Source organism: Nomascus leucogenys, chromosome 3, assembly GCF_006542625.1.
Source record: "Nomascus leucogenys isolate Asia chromosome 3, Asia_NLE_v1, whole genome shotgun sequence".
Taxonomy (NCBI): domain Eukaryota; kingdom Metazoa; phylum Chordata; class Mammalia; order Primates; family Hylobatidae; genus Nomascus; species Nomascus leucogenys.
The window spans coordinates 117,365,430-117,385,840 of NC_044383.1; the positions used below are offsets into that span (position 1 = coordinate 117,365,430).

The window sequence follows — 20,411 nt, forward strand, 5'->3', positions numbered from 1 at the left end:
ATAAGTAAAATAAATTCATGCTTAGATCGCTAAAACTATAAAGCTCCAAAGATAAAGAGATGATTTTTAAGAATTGTCAGAGAGAAGAGAGATTATAATAGCATATAGTTCAGGGCAATAATCAAAGTTAAAATTTTCAAAGGTCCTTGTGTTATTTGGGGAGAGGGTAAAGACGTTAACTTTAGATTTTCTTAAGTATGCCTGTTAATTATTTAGGATAACTCCTTTAAAACAATCAACATAGAGAATATCACTTCCAAATTAGAAGAGGAGAAAAAATGGAATGGAGGGGTTGCAGGGGGGACTCAATCAATCCAAAATAAGTCAAATAAGTTGGAGAGGGGTCAGCAAACAAGAGCCCAGTAATTGTGGAGAGTACACCAGAGGCCAGGGTTGAGGGATATAAAGTGCTAAGCCCTCCAGACAGTGGAATGAAGCTGATGATGCATTTCTTCCTTTTGTCAGATTACATCGAGGTCTTGGGGACAAATACTTTGAGATTCAACCCTGGGATCTATGAAAGTCACATTTCCACAGAGAAAATGAGGCAAATATTGATTAGGAAAAAGGAGTAGGCTGGGCATGGTGGCTCACACCTGCAATCCCAGCACTTTGGGAGGCCGAGATGGGCGGATCACCTGAGATCAGGAGTTCGAGACCAGCCTGGCCAACATGGCAAAACCCTGTCTCTACTAAAAATATAAAAAATTAGCTAGGTGTGGTGCACACGCTTGTAGTCCCAGCTACTCTAGAGGCCGATACATGAGAATCCCTTGAACCCAGGATGCAAAGTTTGCAGTGAGCTGAAATTGTGCCACTGCACTCCAGCCTGGGCAACAGAGCGAGACTCTGTCTCAAAAAAAAAAAAAAAAAGTGTAGTTTCTTAAAGACTTTGGTCAGGAAATTGCTAGAAAATCAATTAATTTTAATTATCTGGAAATTTCCTGAATTTGCCACTTCACTTTTTTAGCATAGATGAAATGACGCCTCGCTGTGTGAGCATGGATCAATCAATTCATCTTTTATTTTGGAAAAAAAAATCAAATCTGTCCTATGTGCTAAGCAAAGTTTAGACTCCCTTAAAGGGCTAACTATCTAGTAAGAGAATTACTTATAATGAAGGCTAAAATATTTTAACTACCCCAAAAGAGGTAAAAATAAAGCAGAGGAAATTTTCAGAGTAGAAAGTATCCTTATTTGGTTGGAAAGATCAGATGAAGGGGACATATGAGATGGTCAAAAAAGGAAGGACTGAAACTTTTCCTTCAGGTGATAGAGAAGGCGTTTTAGGTGAAGTGAGTATCATACACTAGAATATAGTTGTTGGACATCGTTTTCAAAGATAGTTAGGGAACAACAAACTATTAATTTGTTTGATCCATTGAAAAGATGTTAGCGAATAATTAGCAATGAGAAAAAAAAGGTGTGTAGAAATGAATTGTGGCAGGCCTCAGATCCACAGCTGAAGAGCTCATACTTAATTTTATAGGAAACTGTAACAGTATAGGAGGCCTGCCTCTAAAGCTTTTCACAGCTAGCAATCTGGCTTTCAGTCATACCCTTAACCACTTCACCATGCTGCCTCTTGAACAAATGATGCCTATTTACAAGACACAGTGAGTTTTTGGCAATTTATTAGGCATTTGATAAATATTTGACCAATAGAAAAATGTCAACATTGCTGATGATTTAGGAAACATGAAGTAAGTAATAAACCCAGTGTAGTAAGGGCTTTGCGGAAGCAGATGCTTTTTATGCTACCTACTATTCTTAAAAAAAAAAAAAAAAAAACCATAAAATTTCAGGGCACTGATGGGGTTTACCTGGTAAGTGGAGGGCCTGAAGAAGCCTGTAGCTTCAATCATGTATGGTAACCAGGTGGCTGAGCACCAATCTGGGTTGTAAGGAAATAGGGTAGAGGTATGCTGGGCCACATCCCAGCCTAACACGTGTGAGATTCCTTTTAGGAACTCACCTCTTTAGCTAGAAGGGTCATGCAGAGGCAGCAAAGCCCAGTGCAATGAGCTCAGCCTTCACTTGTTCACATACACCATCACACTTTTATTCAAATCTGTATATGGCTTTTTTGCTTTTTTTTGTTTTGAGACAGAGTCTCACGCTGTTGCCAGGCTGGAGTGCAGTGGCATGATGTTGGCTCACTGCAACCTCCACCTCCCAGGTTCAACGATTCTCCTGCCTCAGCCTCCTGAGTAGCTGGGATTACACGCACGTGCCACCATGCCAGGAGAATTTTTGTGTTTTTAGTAGAGAGAGGGTTTCACCATGTTGGCCAGCATGGTCTCCATCTCTTGACCTCGTGATCCGCCCACCTTGGCCTCCCAAAGTGCTGGGATTACAGGCATGAGCCACTGCGCCCGGCCAGCTTTTTTGCTTTCAAAAGTTCAATCCATTCTTATTACCCAAGCAATGCATGAATTCATTCTCCTTTTGAGAAATTAGATTGTTACAAAGATACTCTCATTCTGCTACCAACCACTCCCCGTCCCAACCCTTCCCCTCTTAATGGCTGTTATGTTTGTTGTACTTCCGTTTAGACTTTTGTTGTAATACTTTTACATACATAATATAAACTCACTCGAAATATTCTGTGTTTAATGCAAATAATGTATTCAATTGTTTAGCAATTTGTTTTCTTTGCTTAATGATGTTTTTGAGATCTGTGCATGTTAGTTAATGTAGATCAATCCATCCTCTGTAATTGCTGTATAGATTGTCATCATATGACTACCATATTTTACTTACGTAAAAAAAAAACCCAACAAAAACAAACCAAAAAAGCCCCAAAACTCCATAAAATGGAACATTCCTCTTAATTTGATAAATTTACTTTTGGTATATGTATCAAGAAAATGATACAAATGAAAGGGAAAAAAATCCAAGGATATTTGTAAGTGGATTTTACTGGAAATGATCAAGATTTGGGGACTGTTTAAACAAATGATTGCATATTAATACAATAAAGCATTATAATATAATACAAATTATTCTATATATAAAATACCTATTTGAGATAGGTATTTGAAAGATATTAATTAAAAGTGACAGCAGTATTATATATTGTTTATATATAAATTATGTCTATAAAATTTACTGTTACTCTAAAGTGATAAAGAATGAAAAAAACAGAGGACCTTGGGTAATTAATACTTTCTTTCTTTTTTTTTTTTTTTTGAAATGGAGTCTCACTCTGTCACCTGGGCTGGAGTGCCGTGGCTCAACCATAGCTCACTGCAGCCTCCACCTCCCTGGCTCAGGTGCTTCTCCCACCTCAGCCTCCTAAGCAGCTGGGACTACAGGTGCACACCACCACGCCTGGCTAATTTTTGCACTTTTTGTAGAGATGAGATTTGTCATGTTGCCCAGGCTGGTCTCAAACTCCTGGGCTCAAGGGATCCACTTGCCTTGGCCCCCAAAGTGCTAGGATTAGAGGCATGAGCCACCATGCCTGCCTGGTAGCTAATACTTTATAGTAAAAGGATTTTTACAGTTTGGTCGACTATAGTTATTTTGTCTTTCATTCTATTACTAGATCAATAGACAATGAAGATACTTGTCATTTGAAACCACACAATATTTAGACAAAGAGCTTTTAGGTGGACTATGTATTCAAATAGATGACCATCTGTAAGGAAATATTTTACTGTGTAAGGGAGAATAGACTCAAATTTCCTCCCACTCTGATTCTTTTTCTCTCTAGTACTCTTAAACTTTTTCTACTTTTTCCATTTCTTGTATCTTCTAATTCTTACAATATTCAAAGAAAACCTCATAGTGTAATTGTCAATTATACTCTAATTGGAATGCAAATAAGATTAGCATCGCCAGTTAAGGCTTGTGTGATGCCTGTTTTAAATATCAATTGCACAACTAAAAAACGAGGAATACTTATGCCAAATAAACAATGAGATGACTAACTTGAATAAGATGTAAAATCTGCTAGCCCAGATATTAATATCCTATTGCTGTAATCTATGTTAATATCTTCCTGAAAAAAACAATAAAACAACAATTGTAACACACATTTAGAATGAACAATGAGAAGTTTGAACATAAACTGCATCAATAATTTCTGGCATGTTAGGAGGATAATGAAACCAACAAATAGTAATATACAGCCCTGATGACCCAGAAAGTGAAATTTGATATCGCTCTTAATATTTTCCTTTTAGTATTCAGAAAATCTTACCAGGGAATAACAACAACAAATCATCAATGGAGAATGGTCTATTGGAATGTATAATGATGGTTTATATGATGTGTATGATACCAAAAATAGTCAGCAAAACACAGTTTCAAACTAAGAAATCTTGTGAAATAAACTATCAAAGAAGAAACTAATCCCTAGCACTAATCAAATTCAGGAAGCCTAATTAGAGCTGTTAAGCCTAATCTGCCAATCTGGCATTTGCTCAAAATGTGGTCAGGAACACTAACTACTTCAGTGTATAAAAATAGAGATTATCTCAAAATCCACAATATAAGACATCATTATCTTCTGAGTAAATAATACAAGCTAGTGTATACCTCATAATAAGTAAATGATCCCTTTTATTTTAGCTGAAGAAAAAGAATCAATGTTTTGGATATAAATGTCCTCAACAGTGTTTATTTCTTATTCTTGGTCAGAAAAGAAGAAATGTATAAAGTATGTAATAATTCAGGCAGCTGATGAAATGTATAAAAAAATTTAGATTCTAATCACAAAGATAGTGAAGGTCTTCCATCTGCAGCCCTCTAATTTTCTAACTTTATATACCCTCTCCTGGTGACCTCATCCACATCCATAGTTTCAATGATCACTTGTACACCTATAACTTCCAAGTTGTCAAGAGTCCTCCTCAGTGTCTTCCTCTCCTCCCAGCAAATGATTTCAGTTATTTCCATCAAGCAAATTGACATCTTTAGAAAGTAGTTCCCTTAATCACGACCCATCCAAATACTTACGAGGACCCATCTTTCCTTAACTTGCTTCCATCCTGTGTGAGATCAATGCCTTCATTTGAACAGACCCTATACCTCTCACCCCCATTATTCAGTTTTTTTTTTTTAGACAGAATCTCACTTCATCACCCAGGCTGGTGTATAGTGGTACGATCTCAGCTCACTGCAACCTCTACTTCCTGGGTTCAAGCACTTCTCCTGCCTCAGCCTCTCAAGCAGCCAGGACTACAGGTGTGTGCCACCATGCCTGGTGGGGTTTTTAGTAGAGATGGGGTTTCACCATGTTGGTCAGGCTGGTCTCGAACTCTCGACTTCGAATGATCCACCCACCTCAGCCTCCCAAAGTGCTGGGATTATAGGCGCGAGCCACCACGCCCAGCCAGTTTTTTTCCTTTACTGTCTCTCTCTTTACTGGTTCCTTTTGAGCATTTAAATAGAATTTAGCTCAATGTCACTCCCACCTCTGAAGATCTAGTTAAAGGGACTCAAATTCTGATGGCATGTGAAAGTCTAGCCCCTCCCTAAGATTTCTGCCAGTTCTTAGGGGTTTATAATCACAGGACTCTTTCAGCCTCTAGGCACAGGGGGTCCTTGTGTGCTCTGTGTTCCTCAGCCATCTCCTTGGTTTCCAGAACAAAATCATTCACAACTAAGAGTGGTGAACTTAATTATTGACTTTAATGAAGGTATCCGAGATCCAGGGAAGGATCCCACTCCCCAGCACACACTGTCCGCCATCTTGCTCACTCAGCTCTCACCCCTGTCTCCATTCTTCCACTCCTCATCCTCTTTGTTCTGGGCTTCTCTGGGAATACCCAATTCACTCTGCTTCTAATGTTCTGGTGTCAGCCAACTCTTTCGCTTTCTCCACATTATCAGTTACTGAGTTTCACTTACTATTGTCTTGCAAACTCTTAACTCTATCACTTTTATTTCATTTCTAGGCCAACACTGTTGTTTAGATTTCTGTCCCTTATACTTGGATTATTGTAGTATGGCAGTGGACTAACTGGTCTTGGGGCTTTGATTTTCTGTCCCCTCCAATAAATCCTGCACAGACCTGAAAGATGTGTCTTTCCAGAGTTATCTTTCATCATGTCAGTTCCAAGGTCAGAGTTCTTTAACAAATTCCAGTTCTGATGTAATAAAGTCCTGTTTGCCTAGCCTGGCATTTAAGACTTTCCATAATCTGGTCCCAACCAAATTTTCCAGCCTTGTCTCCCAGTCTTCTGTAACTCGAACCAGCCAAACTGGTAGACCCACTCTCTTTAGCATCTACCTGCACAGTCCTGTCTTCACAACCCTGGAATGTGTTGTGCCCTTAATCCACTCATTTTCAAATCTGGTCTTAAATATTACCACCCCTTCCAAGCCCTTCCTGGCTCTCTGAGGGGTTTCCTGGGATATGGGACGTTCAGTGCTAAAACTGAACAGTCCTGGGCAAACCAGGACAGTTGGTCACTCTGCCTGTGATATATTCAGCAAAAGTCCTGGGGGAGAAAAGGGAGGCAGTGCTTTCTCGTGGTTGCCTACTGTGGAAATTCAGAATTTTTGTGGCAGAATTGGCTACAGAAAACTCCAATGAGGGAAAAGGAAGGTGAATGAGAACACTCGTTCCACCTAATAATAGGCCCAGGCTGAGACCTTAATAAACTAACTTTCTTTCTTTCTTTCTTTCTTTCTTTCTTTCTTTCTTTCTTTCTTTTTCTTTCTTTTCTTCCTTCCTTCCTTCCTTCCTTCTTTCCCTCCCTCCCTCCCTCTTTCCCTCCCTCTCTTTCCCTCTCTCTCTTTCTTTCTCTTTCTCTTTCTTTCTTTCCTTAGGACTTCCTTCCTTCCTTCCTTCCTTCCTTCCTTCCTTCCTTCCTTCCTTCCTTCCTTCTTTCCCTCCCTCCCTCTTTCCCTCCCTCTCTTTCCCTCTCTCTCTCTCTTTCTTTCTTTCTTTTCTTTCTTTCTTCTTTCTTTCTTTCTTTCTTTCTTTCTTCTTTCTTTCTTTCTTCTTTCTTTCTTTCTTCTTTCCTTCTTTCTTTTGAATTAAGAAGAGCAAGGATGAATAAGAAGGTGCATTTCAAGTAAAGTAGTTTTTAATAAGAATCTAAGTGGGTGGGAAATGTGCAGATCTTAGGGTGAGAGGAAAATCTGGACAGGTAAACAGCATTTTCCTTTTACTGTTACTTTGGAAATAATCAGAATCAGAGCTGGTCACTATTAGGAAAAATAAATGAACACCAAAAGTTGAGGCCAAACTTTCTGGATGATTTTCACGTCAAGTTGAAATTCAAGATGAGTTATAAAGGTTTGGTACAACAACAGCAGATTAAGCAGTCAGGGAATTGTGTTAGAGATTTGTAACATGCACATGTTATATTGTTTGAGAACATTAAGGTCTGTTATAGAAGAAAACTGAAATGAATGAACTAAGATGTGTTACACATAGATAAGTGGTTAGTAAGTAAAGTATGTATGTATGTGTTAAATGTAGATGCATGTTAAAAAGGACGGAATGACAAAGAAATGCCTAATAATCATGAGTCATTGCATATATATGAGGCCCCTGTGGCCAGATGTACTTGTCCTTGCATCCTTCCAATAGAGCAAGTGGCTTAGGCAGCCTTAAATATATGGAGCCCTTTGTTCAAACCTGAATTTTGGTTCTTGTAACCACACCACGAGCAGGGAAGGCTAATGAAGCAGCAGAGGGAGACAAGATGCATGAATATGGAGTTCCTCAGGATTCAGGTAGTGTGGCCCATTCATGCCACGAGCATCCAATCCTAAGTATATTAATGTATGCTGCTTCTTTCCCCCATTTCTCACTATGTGTTTTAAGTTGATTTAATAAACTGTTGATGTGAACAGTTTAATTTGGTCTTGAAGTCTTTCATTTCCATGATCTCTGTGATAGCTTGTCTGCCAGTGGACTTGAAGGCTATGTGGCATTAGGATAATTTTCTACATGACATGATTTCAGAAAAATGTTCTGTGTGCCATGAAGGTTTCCTCTCTCCAATTGGCATTGTGTTATTAAATAAGTAGTCACTTTAATAAATAAGTTATATTTCTGGACAAATTTGAAGCTTGAGATGGTTTATAATAATTTATCTTGGTCAAGACATTTATGGCTCATTTTTGGTTGCTCAGATTATTTACATGTGACAATACTGTAATTGAATATGCTGGCTGTCTTTTCTTTCTTGTTTACTTTTTTTCTTTTTCTTTTTATTGAAAATAGGCAGGGTACCAAGAATTACTGGTTACAATATTCCTGCATTTCATGGGTAATGCTTGTGGAATGAATTAGCGATGCAAATGTTGAGTCGATATCCACAAATGTAACAAATTTATGATGCTAGAAGTAAAAGTCCACAGGTACTATTAGATTTATGAGCAGGCAAAAACAACAGCCAAAAGGCCTTCAAACCTCCAAAATCTCCATCCTTGGCTTCCATTAAAGTCGACTCTTTAAGATTAGGTTCAATCTCTAGAAAGTGCATTAACTAACTAACTCAATAAACATTTATTTAGAAACTCCTGTATACCAGACTCTGGATGAAGACTATAAAATCCCTGCCCTCATGGAGAAGCGGGGGAAAGAAGCAGCATACATTAATATACTTAGAATTAAATGCTCGTGGCATGAATGGGCCACACTACCTGAATCCTAGGGAACTCCATATTCATGCATCTTGTCTCCCTCTGCTGCTCCATTAGCCTTCCCTGCTCATGGTGTGGTTACAAGGACCAGAACTGAGGTTTGAACAAAGAGAAATCAGAGCAATTTAATGGCTAAGTGGCTACCTGCATATGTATATCAGGTGTACAGAGTGTTTTCCTGCCATTATTTTTGCCAAAATAATTCACTGGGACTTAGTACATGAGCATAGTTTAGTTTGTGAGATTGACTGATGAAAAGTATGACCTGAAAAAGAGACAGGGCAGGTAGATTTGTGGGGAGAATAGACCTGGAATTTCTTTTGTTTTGTTTTGTTTTTTTGTTTTTTGAGACAGAGTCTGGCTCTGTCTCCCAGGCTGGAGTGCAGTGGCGCGATCTCGGCTCACTGTAACCTCTGCCTCCTGGATTCAAGCGATTTTCCTCCCTTAGCCTCCTGAGTAGCTGGGATTACAGGCATGTGCTACCATGACCGGTTAATTTTTTTGTATTTTTAGTAGAGATGTTGGCCAGGCTGGTCTCTAACTCCTGACGTCAAGTCATCTGCCCACCTTGGCCTCCCAAAGTGCTGGGATTACATGCGTAAGCCACTGCATCTGGTCCCAGACCCTGAAGTTCTTGACCATAGATTGTATGTCATGATGGCACTTGGACATTTGATTTCTTTAGAGAAAAAGTCCCTATCTCATAAGATACAACCAAATAAGTTCAGAAATAACGAAGTAGAAGCCACTATAAACAATCCATAGAGGAAAGGAAACATAATAAATGAAAGGGAATGAAAGGAAAACGTTTAAATCATTAGAGCAAAGAAATAAAACCACTAAGGAAAACTAATACATAAGACTACATACAAAGTTTCAAATTCTGCACATTATAAACTTCTATATATGAATTAAAATACAAATAACTAGGGGAAATGTTTTCAGTATATATGACAAAGTATTTAAAGTAATAGATTTTCATTCTACTGGAAAGACATGCACACGTATATATTAATTGCAGCACTATTCACAATAGCAAAGACATAGAATCACCCTAAATGCCCATCAACAGTAGACTACATAAAGAAAATATAGTACCTATACACCATGGAATACTATGCAACCATAATAAAGAATGAAATCATGTCCTTTGCAGGAATATGGATGGAGCTGGAGGTCATTACCCTTAGCAAACTAACATAGGAACAGAAAACCAAATACTGCATGTTCTCACTTATAAGTGGGAGCTAAATAATGAGAACAAGTGGACACAAAGAAGGAAACAACAGACACTGGGGACTTTGAGGGTGGAGGGTGGATGGAGGGAGAGGATCAGAAAAAGTAACTAGCCCTGTGCCAAGGTGGCAAAATTATATGTACACCAAACTCCTGTGACATGAGTTTACCTACATAAAAACCTGCACATGTACCCTTGAACCTAAAATAAAAGTTAAAAATATAATAAAATTATGGATTTTATAAAGTAGTAGAAAAAGATAAATGATTTAGAAGAAAAATAAGCAGAAGTTCTTTATAAAGAGAGGTGTGCAAGTGGCTATGAAACACATGAAATAATATGCAGATTCATTAATAATAAAAGAAATAAGAGGTAAAATAACAGCCATTTGAACATCGTAAATAGAAAATGAGGGTTAGTGGGATGGATAATAAATAAACTTTCATGAACTGCTTATAAGCATGTAGATTTGCATGAGGTTTTTGGTGGATAATTTGGCAACACATTTCAAAAGGCTTGTAATAATTTAGAATCTATTACCTCTCACACCTCCTTCTGGGAATTTATTTTAAATAAATAATTTAAGGCTGGGTGTGGTGGCTCACACCTATAAATCCCAGAACTTTGGGAGGCCAAGGCAGGTGGATCACCTGAGGTCAGAAGTTTGAGATCAGCCTGGCTAACATGGAGAAACCCCATCTCTACTAAAAATACAAAATTAGCCAGGCATGGTGGCATGTGCCTGTAATCCCAGCTACTCAGGAGGCTGAGGCAGGAAACTCATTTGAACCCAGGGGATGGAGGTTGCAGTGAGCTGAGATCATGCCATTGCACTCCAACCTGGGCAAAAAGAGTGAAACTCCATCTCAAAAAAAAAAAAAAAAAAAAGAAATAATTAAAAAATTTAAATGAATTATAGAAAAATGTACTTATCATAGAATTATCTTTAATACAGAAAAACTGAGATGAATTTAAATGAGGTTGAACAATGATATTGGAAATTGGTCAAATACATTATGATATATTTATATAAAGATATAATATACATGATTGAGCTGGGTGCGGTGACTCACGCCTGTAATCCCAGCACTTTGGGAGGCCAAGGTGGGTGGATCACTTGATGTCAGGAGTTCGGGACCAGCCTAGCCAACATGGTGAAACCCAGTCTCTACTAAAAATACAAAAATTAGCCAGGTGTGGTGTCAGGCGACTGTAGTCCCAGCTACCAGGGAGGCTTACGCAGGAGAATTGCTTGAACCCAGGAGGCAGAAGTTGCAGTGAGCCAAGATCATGCCACTGCAATCTAGCCTGGGTGGCAGAGCAAGAATCTGTCAAAAAAAAAAAATGCATGTTTGAAATAATAATATAAAATATAGAAGAATGCTTAATGACATGATAAATTAGTCGCAATATCTTGTAAAGGACAAAAGTAGCTTACAATGCCATAATGTGACATAATTTCATTTTTATAAAATATATGCTGCAGGAGTATGTGTTTATATGTGTATGTATATCTATGTCTAAAAAGATACAATTATAGATAATTTTACATTTTATTCCATAAGTTTTTCTGAATTTAAAAATTTCATAAAACAACATGTTACTTACATAAAATTTTAGATTTGTAGTTAGAAACATTTAAAATAATTTAAAATGTTGCATTCTGATATTAAATATTATCAGGCCCTTCAACTGTGTCTGGTTACTGAAATAAGTCTATTATTAAATAGGTGTAGTGCTTTCTTAAAAATATTATACTCAAACATTAATTGAAAAGCTTACATGTAAACACATATTCTTCTTCCAGCAAAATGAAATGTCATCCGGGGTTACCTTGGGTCACCAAGGGTCCCAATTAGCTTTGTACTGATATTTGGCCATGTCTTGTAGAACTGCATGATGTCATCCTTTTTTGTAACCATTTGCAACTGTAGTTTCTATGGGGACCAAGGAACATCCTAGGGCAAGAATTAAAACAGCGTCAATTGTTTTGGTAGAAATTCACTAGGTCAGGACCATATCACAAAAGAGAAATGAGGGACCTGAAGAGAGAACTCACTATAAAGAAAGGAGTCGGGCAGGGTGAATGAGTCAATTTAGTAGTAGTCCCTGAAAGTCAGAAATGGGTCATGGTTCAGGAACAGTGTGGCAATCTGAACCTGAACACTTCCCATCCAATTATTTCATTAATCATTGTACCTTGCCCTCTGGGGGAAATGGGGCAGTGTCTGTAAAGAAACTTGCTATATCTCAAGGAATTCTATAATTCTCATAGGTCCCAAAAATCTTCTGTGATGCAGCTCAACCTGCTCTACTCTTAGCAGAGTGTAATGTGTAGGGAGAAGTTGTTCTTTTCTCTTTTTTTGAGGCGGAGTTGCACTCTTGTTGCCCAGGCTGGAGTGCAATGGCACAATCTTGGCTCGCTGCACCTCTGCAACCTCTGCCTCCTGAGTTCAAGCGATTCTCTGCTCCAGCCTCCTGAGTAGCTGGAATTACAGGCATGTGCCACCACACCTGGCTAATTTTGTATTTTTAGTAGAGATGGGGTTTTGCCATGTTGGTCAGGCTGGTATCAAACTCCTGACCTCAGGTGGTCCACCCACCTCGGCCTGCCAAAGTGCTGGGATTACAAGTGTGAGCCACTGTGTCCAGCTGACGTTGTTCTTTCATTTGCAAGAGATGTCACCATGAAGACTGAGAGAATCCACTGTGGCCAGGTGAATTAGCAGGCAGCTGATGTGTGCGAGGGCAGAGGACTTTCTGGAGTCAAGATTGGACCAATGGAACTCAGTGAAGCAAGGGCTGGGAACAGGTGGTAGCTTATAATGATTCATTAGATTAGTTTTGCCAGACACCACTTGGAAACCCAAAAGTATTTTGGAGGAATTTCACAAAGGACTGGCGTCTTGGCATGAGTTGGTAGGTTCATTTAGCTATTAAGATTTAGATGTTAATGTTATACTTGCAGTTGGCTTTGCAGGGAAAAAAAGAAAAAAATAGAAATTAAAAAATTTTTTGAAAAGAAAAAACATTTAGATGTTAAAGTTAATGTTGGCTAATTTTTAGCCTCAGGCTGGAGAAGCTTGTTCAGGCGTGAGCAGGTATACGCAAACCTATCCTGAAAGGCTGTGGGAGCTGAGAGGCTGAAGAAAGTGACTGACAAATCCAGTTTTTCAGAAAGAAATATTTAACAGGGTCTCATGAACCAAAGTGGCTCTCCAGAGGCCATGAGATGACATATCCTCACATCCACCCTCCAGAAAGTATTCTAAGACTTGGGCTGTTGGTCCCATTTCAAACTTATGACCACTGGGGAGGTTAGATAAGCATCTTTATGAGGGGTTGTCTATGCTAGATGCATGGTTTAAAAACCTTGCTGCAGAACACCTTCGCATGCAGGAGCCAGACATTGATCTTCATGGAGGTTTTGCTTCAAGATGGCGCCACTCTTGCCATGCAACAGGCTGTTTGCCGACAAAACTTTAGGACATTAATATTACCCGTGATATTGTTTCTCTCTTTCTTTCTTTTTTTTTTTGAAATTTATCTGGGAGTGCTGCTTTATTTTTTGACAAATCTGAGTACTTAATAGACAGATCTTGATGTTTATAAAAGTTTTATTCATTCATTGAATGGCTATTCATTGAGCAATCTCTATGAATTTGGGAATACGAAGACTTTAAAACATAGTCTTTACTTTCTAGTGGCATAAAGTCTAATGTAGGAAACAGAAAAATGTGGTAGAAGGGATGGTCAGAGCGGGCACAAGGAGTATTAAAGCCCTCAGGTGGAGTACCTAACCCAAGTAGAAGGGTGAGGTCAGGGACTGTTCCCCAAACGAGGTCACTGACAGTTCCCACTGATCTTGACCATAGCTGCGGTCCCCTGTGACAGCAGTAGAACAGTTCAGTATACTGATGTGGGAAACAAACTCTATTTAATAATTGCTAAATGGTGCTGAGAATGAGTTAAGGTTAGAGATCATTGATAAACTGACATAGAGGCTTAAAAATCTTAAAAATCCATATAGGATGTTTGGTTCTTGACAGAACCAGTAGATAATTGAAAATCAATTAAATAGATAAATTCGGCTGGGCGTGGTGGCTCACGCCTGTAATCCCAGCACTTTGGGAGACCCAGGCGGGCGGATCACGAGGTCAGGAGATCGACACCATCTTGGCTAACATAGTGAAACCCCGTCTCTACTAAAAAATACAAAAAATTAGCCTGGTGTGGTGGCGGGCACCTGTAGTCCCAGGGAAGTAGAGGCAGGAGAATGGCGGGAACCCGGGAGGCGGAACTTGCAGTGAGCCGAGATTGCGCCACTGCACTCCAGCCTGGGCGACAGAGCGAGACTCCATCTCAGAAGAAAAAAAAAGATGAATTCATAGGCATTAATCTGTTTTATGAAAGCAAAAAAGAACCAGGTTGCCCAATGCTTTAACAAAGGTTCACCTGCAGCATGACTCATGAGGGCATCGATCCTCTGGTCCACACTTCCCTCTCCCTCTGTATGTTCTGTCCATTCCTCCCTGACTATTACTATAGAGCCCTTTTCTCCCCAGAGGACAATATACACTGGCACACTGCCAAAACAACTGGATTGGAAGGGTTTAGTTTTAAGCTACTACACTGTTCCTGGACCACGACTCCCCACCGAGATTTTGAAAAGCCTGAGCCAATTATTTTCTAGAATGTCACACATTCTGGATTGGTCTGATTCTTTCCTCATCATGTTATTTACTTGTAACTCTAGCTCCTGTATTTCTGGAAATCTGAAAATTATATTTAAAGCCTTAGCAGCTTCAGGTGAAATATTTATGGCAAGACTACCTTGCAGTGATGCTATAGCTTTTACAGGAGCTTTCACAGATTGTCCACCATTAATGATTCTGAGTTTAATCACGATAAAGGTGGTGGCAACCAGGTTTATTTACATGGAGCAAAAATACGCTCTTTCCTGAGCAATTACCAAGTATTTTGTGGGGGGTAGTATTTTGGCAACTCATAAATATCTTGGTCCACATTAACCTTTCATGTAACGGTTTTAGAATATATTGATGATCTTTGCATCAGTTATCAGTTGTGGTGGCAAAATGGTAATTTTCCAATTATTTTATGTCTCCTATATTTATTATTGAAAATTCTTCTGTACAAAGCAGCTTTCCTATACTACTACTTCTAAAAAGTCATGGTAAATGTTTCTTTCCCTTTAATTTTTAGAGTAAGGAGACTAAGGAATTGTGTACTTGTCACCTCTAATGGTGGCCTACTAGTTTTTCTTCCTAATTTTTTGAGTATCATTATGGGTGTATAGATTTTGTATTCAGTATGTTATAATAATTACAGGTGTTACCTTTTATGATGTCAGATTATCTCCCATTTGCTCAAAGAAAGCTGTTTCTAGCTAGTTCTTGTGTTTTTGATAGTCCCCATTTGTCTTTGCTTTTTGGCACAAGAAGATGTCCAAGGTTCACCTTGTACTTCCGTTTTTCTAAAAGAAGCTCTGTGAAAAATTCCTTTTTCAGACTTGGGTAATTCAAATGTTCCTCCACATGGGAGGTGTTGATAAGACTCTATATTCATAATACTGGTGGTGAAAAATATGTGGCATTTGGGCTGATAACCTCTGCTTAGGTAAGAGAATGAAACTTCCATATATCTCTTGGTACACACCACAGGGGAAGAAAAATGTTTCTCCTGCCCATTTAGTTCAGTAGGTTGGACTGCGTAAATTAAATTGACAAAAGACAGATTAAGAGGAGAAAAGGATTATTACACATGCACATAGATGCTTCACAGGAAAGAACTAAAAACCTAAAGAGGCAGTTAGAACTGGAGGCTTCTATACCATTTTAACGATGATAAAGTGTGGAGAGGCTAGACAAAGGAAAAGGGAGCTTAGCCTTTTTGCAGTATGGAAAGGTTACTAGAAAATGTATGGGTTTGTTATGCAGGTAAGACTCATTCTCCTCTTTCTGGTATGGGTGAATGGTAAAGCTTTGTTGTTTGTTTGTTTGAGACAGGACCTGGCTCTATTGTCCACGCTGGAGTGCAGTGGAACCATCTCAGTTCACTGCAACCTCCACCTCCCGGGCTCAGGCGATCTTCCCACCTCAGCCTCTGGAGTAGCTGGGATTACAGGGGTGGCTCACCATGTCTGGTTAATTTTTGTATTTTTGGTAGAGACGGGGTTTTGCTATGTTGCCCAGGCTGGTTTCAAACTCCTGGACTCAAGTGATCCACTCGCCTTGACCTCCCAAAGTGTTGGGATTACAGGCGTGAGCCACCAGGCCCAGCCTGGTAAAGCTTTAAAAATAAAAATTTATGTCACCTTTACGAAGGGAAATTTATGTCCTGCTTTTAGGCAGAAAGGGGGAGGTCAGAGTTGTTCCTGAGTCTTTAGTTTCTTGTTTTCAGCTCAAGAATAATCCTTATGCTGAATTGGCATATTTGGGGTGGCATATCCTTATCCTCTTCACTACGAATGTGGACCACATTTTTGCAGCTTTTATTTCTGCTGTTACTTATGTTTCTTCTCTGCTATTATATGATCAGCTCCATAAGTAAAAGACCTGTCTTACCTGCACATCCTCAGCACAGAGCTCAGACATTAAATAAATATTAGGGGAACGGGTTGTACTTTCCTACCAGCCCATAAATGGGCATCAGAAACTCAACGTGTTAGAATTATTTGAAAATCAGAGTAACTAGTTTGCTGACTTCTAGTGTGCAGCCTTTACGCCAGCTGTTGTGGCTGTGTAGGGGTCTTCTTTTCTTCCATCCCTATTCTAGGATGCATTCAACATAAGCGAAGTGTTATTATTCAGGGAAGGCGCTAATTTGTGGACGGATGCACCTAATGTTCTTATCATCTGGTTTCTTAGCACTAAAACCAATCCCAATAGCATTCTGTTTCAAGTGAAAGGTTTTTATTCTTTTAAACTAAGTAAATTTCTTTTTCTCCCAATTTACTCACAGCAGTACCTTATACTACAAAAACCAGCAACTGGTTTCCTCTTAATGTCTAAACATAATATCATTGTTAAAAATTAAAGACTTTGTCACAGTTTGCATTTTTTAAAAGTAAGGTCAATAAAGTATCTCATTATACAGCAGTACAAGGTCTCGTTCTTGTACATTTCGCTCTTCCCAAATATTCTGCAATCAGAACCCTGATTGCAAAACTAAGCACATGGGTTCTAAAAAGACACCAGGCCAGAGAATTCTTTCATCCTAGTCCCAATCTCGCCCTTGAAAGCGTGGGACGGGAAAGGCTGCGCCACGGGAAATAAATGAGGGCTGCCAAAGGCCGTCGGAGGCCGCGGGGCTCGGGAGGCAGGCGAAGACCCAGCGTCGCATTGCAGAGTCGAGACGACCTGGGCTGCAGTGACGCCGCAGTCGCCGGTCCTAGTTTCCCCCGCCCTGCCCGAGCGCGGCCGCGCCTCTCGCCCGAATCCGGGTACCACCGGCGACTCGGGTCGGCCTCTTCCGGCTGGTTCCTGCGTCTGGCCTGGCATGCCGGTTCTGCGGCTGCTGCTGCTGCCGCGGGGGCTGCGGCTTGGGAAACTCCGCGTTTCCGCAGGCCTGGCCTCCGCAGCCCGGGCCCCCGCACCCTGTCGCTGGACCCCGCCTCGGCCCAGCGCACCGCCCTCAGGCCCCGAGCCCCGCCCTGGCCTCCGCCTCGGCCTCGCCTCCAGCCCCGGGCCGCGGCCCGCCACCGTCGCTGCCGCCAGCCCAGACGCGCCGCCCGCATGCGCCGCGACCATGGAGCGCCCCGAAGCGGGTGAGACCGGGCTGCCCAGCGGGCCGGGGCCGGGGCGGGGGCGACAGGAGCCGTGGGGGCTTGGGCCTGCTCTGCGCTCGACCTCTTGGAGGGCCTGACCCGCGCCGGCCCTTCTCTGAGTCTCCCTCCATCCCAAAAGGACTCAGGGTAGCACCGAGGAGCCCGGTGCAACCGGGGTGTACACCAGTGCTGCCTATAGCGAAGCGTTTGAATGCACGCATTGTGGGTTCGACAGGAGGCGGGGGTATGAGCCCATCCCCGAGTTTCACTTTTCTTTCTCCCTTTCTCATCCTGTGACCCTTTGCACAAAGTTCATGCCAATACACATTCCTTCCGACGGTGTTGATGTGGGTAAATGTAAACAAAACCTAGTAAAATCTCGATTTTATCTTATATCACAAATACTAAGCACCCGAACCACCATACTGTCTCATTTAGGATTTTCTGCCGGGTTTGGACACGACCGCTTTTAAAACTGGCGCCAAGTCTACACTAGCGCCCGGACTGAATTTCCAGTTTGGGTCAGCGTTTGTTGTGAACTGAACTTTGTGAGTAGAGCGAGTTAGGGATGGACTTTCAGTAAAAGGGTCCGCAAACCAATTAGGGAAAAGGGGCGCCTCGGCAAGAGTTTCACAGGATAAACTCATACAAGAGTATAAAAAGCATAAAAACGTTAAAGTGTGCTATATAAATAGCAGTTAACTCGTGTAAATATGTTTACAATTGTTAAGTGAATGATGACAGTGAGTTTTTGCATTTAGGAAAAGCATGGGAATGGAAATTGTTAAGGAGAAAAGGGCCATACTCCAGTTCCTTGTTTAAGTGCCGTAGCTTTGCAATTCAGGATCCTGTTAGCATATCTGTGTATTTTCCTTACTCATAAAGTTTAAGATGTTTGTGGAGGTTACTTCCTCCTTTCATCCATTTTCGGACACTATTAACTTGTTTTGTCCATTTCTCCCTAATAATTTGGATTTTACTTTTGTTCCCTTTTTATGAGGAGGAAAGGAAAGCCTGGAGGTCAAGTAACTTGTTGATTTCTACGCAGCTGTTAACATTTACTAACGTGTAAGATGCTAATACTATTTTTGGTAGCTAAGCCAGGACTAGAATGGATGCCCTAGGCCCTTTCCAGTTGTTCTTAGGAATAAACTTATTTATGTATGTATGTATGTAGAGACAGGGTCTTCCTCTGTTGCTCAGGTTGAAGTGCACTGGCGCGATCATGGCTCACTGCAGCCTAGATCTGCTGGGATCATGCCGACCTCCTGTTTCAGCCTCCCCAAGTGGCGGAGACTACAGGTCCGTGCCAACATGCCTGACTAATTTTTGTGTTTTTTTTTGTAGAGACGGGGTCTTGCCATGTCACCAAGGCTTGAACTCCTGGGCTCAAGCAGTCCTTCTCTCAGAGTGCTGGGATTACAGGTGTGAGCCAACGTGCTCAGCTGGGATAAATTTACTATTTACCTAGTAGAGTGATGAGAGACTTACTTAACAAAATTGAGTAGTCATTTATTATCCAGATAGGAAACTTGCATTTTGTGTGACAGTGGGCGAACTCTCCATACCTTTCTCTCTCTCTCTCTCTCTCTCTCTCTTTTTTTTTTTTAGAGACAGAGTCTCGCTCTGTCGCCCAGGCTGGAGTGCAGTGGCACGATCTCGGCTCACTGCAACCTCCGCCTCCCAGCTTCAAGCGATTCCCCTGCCTCAGCCTCCCGAGTAGCTGGGACTATAGGTGTGTGCCACCACGCCCGGCTAATTTTTTGTATTTTTAGTAGAGATGGGGTTTCACCGTGTTAGCGAGGATGGTCTCTATCTCCTGACCTCGTGATCTCCCTGCCTCGGCCTCCCAAAGTGCTAGGATTACAGGTGTGAGCCACCTTGCCCGGCCCTGTTGGCCTATTTTTGGTAAAGGCATTTGCTTCACCTGTATTTGAATATTTGCATATATTTAAAGGTATGGTTTTATAATATACTTAAAATGTATGTATTGTCTTTCTTAGAAAGGTAATATTCAATTTTGAAACGTTTGAATAGCAGAAATGAGAAACATATGAATATATTCAGCATAGTGGTAGCATTTACAAGCAGTTTATACTGTTTAGCCTTTGGCCACGTAATTGTAAATCATAGAGCATATGCAGTTTTATATTTCCTTTCTAAAAGCTTGGCGTTTGTTGTTAGCTTTTTTCTGTCATTGCATTCTTCATAGTCATTGTTCGTAGTTGTCATTGTCATGAGCATGCTTCGTTTAAACATTTCCCTATTTTTTTCATTGTTTCTATTTATTGTACCCAGTCACCATCCATTTTCCCCCCCACCCATTCCACCACCCTCCCCAGCCTCTGGTAACCATTCTTCTATTCTCTATCACCATGAGTTCAAATGTTTTAATTTTAGTTCCCACAAATAAGTGAGAACATAGAAAGTTTGTTTTTCTATGCCTGGCTTATTTCACTTAACATAAGGATCTCCAGTTCCATCCATGTTGCAAATGACAGGATCTTATTCTTTTGTATGGCTGAATAGTACTCCATTGTATATATGTACCATATTTCCTTTTTCCATTGGATAACCTAAGTTATCCAACACTTAAGTTGCTTCCAAATCTTGGCTATTGTACCATTTCCCTGTTATTAGGCATTTAAGTTTTGTTCCACTTTTCCTTTTTTTGTTTAAAGAAAGCTGTGGTGAATCTTTGAACATGGATGATAGATAACCAGATAGCAGTAAGAATAACATCAGAAGAATATTTTTGTGGCTTCTGATCTATTG

The 20,411-nt window shown here is 40.5% G+C and overlaps 1 protein-coding gene across 3 annotated transcripts in view; it reads left to right on the plus strand.

The window, feature by feature from the left end:
- The first annotated feature begins 17,218 nt into the window (after positions 1-17,218).
- AKAP7 (A-kinase anchoring protein 7) overlaps positions 17,219-20,411 on the plus strand; it is a 156,033-nt gene continuing 152,840 nt past the window's right edge. For all 3 annotated transcript variants that reach the window (XM_003255709.3, XM_030809685.1, XM_030809687.1), the window contains exon 1: positions 17,219-17,636. In XM_003255709.3, coding sequence (XP_003255757.3) covers positions 17,369-17,636 — 268 coding nt within the window. In that variant the 5' untranslated portion in view covers positions 17,219-17,368. The remainder of the gene's footprint in view (positions 17,637-20,411) is intronic.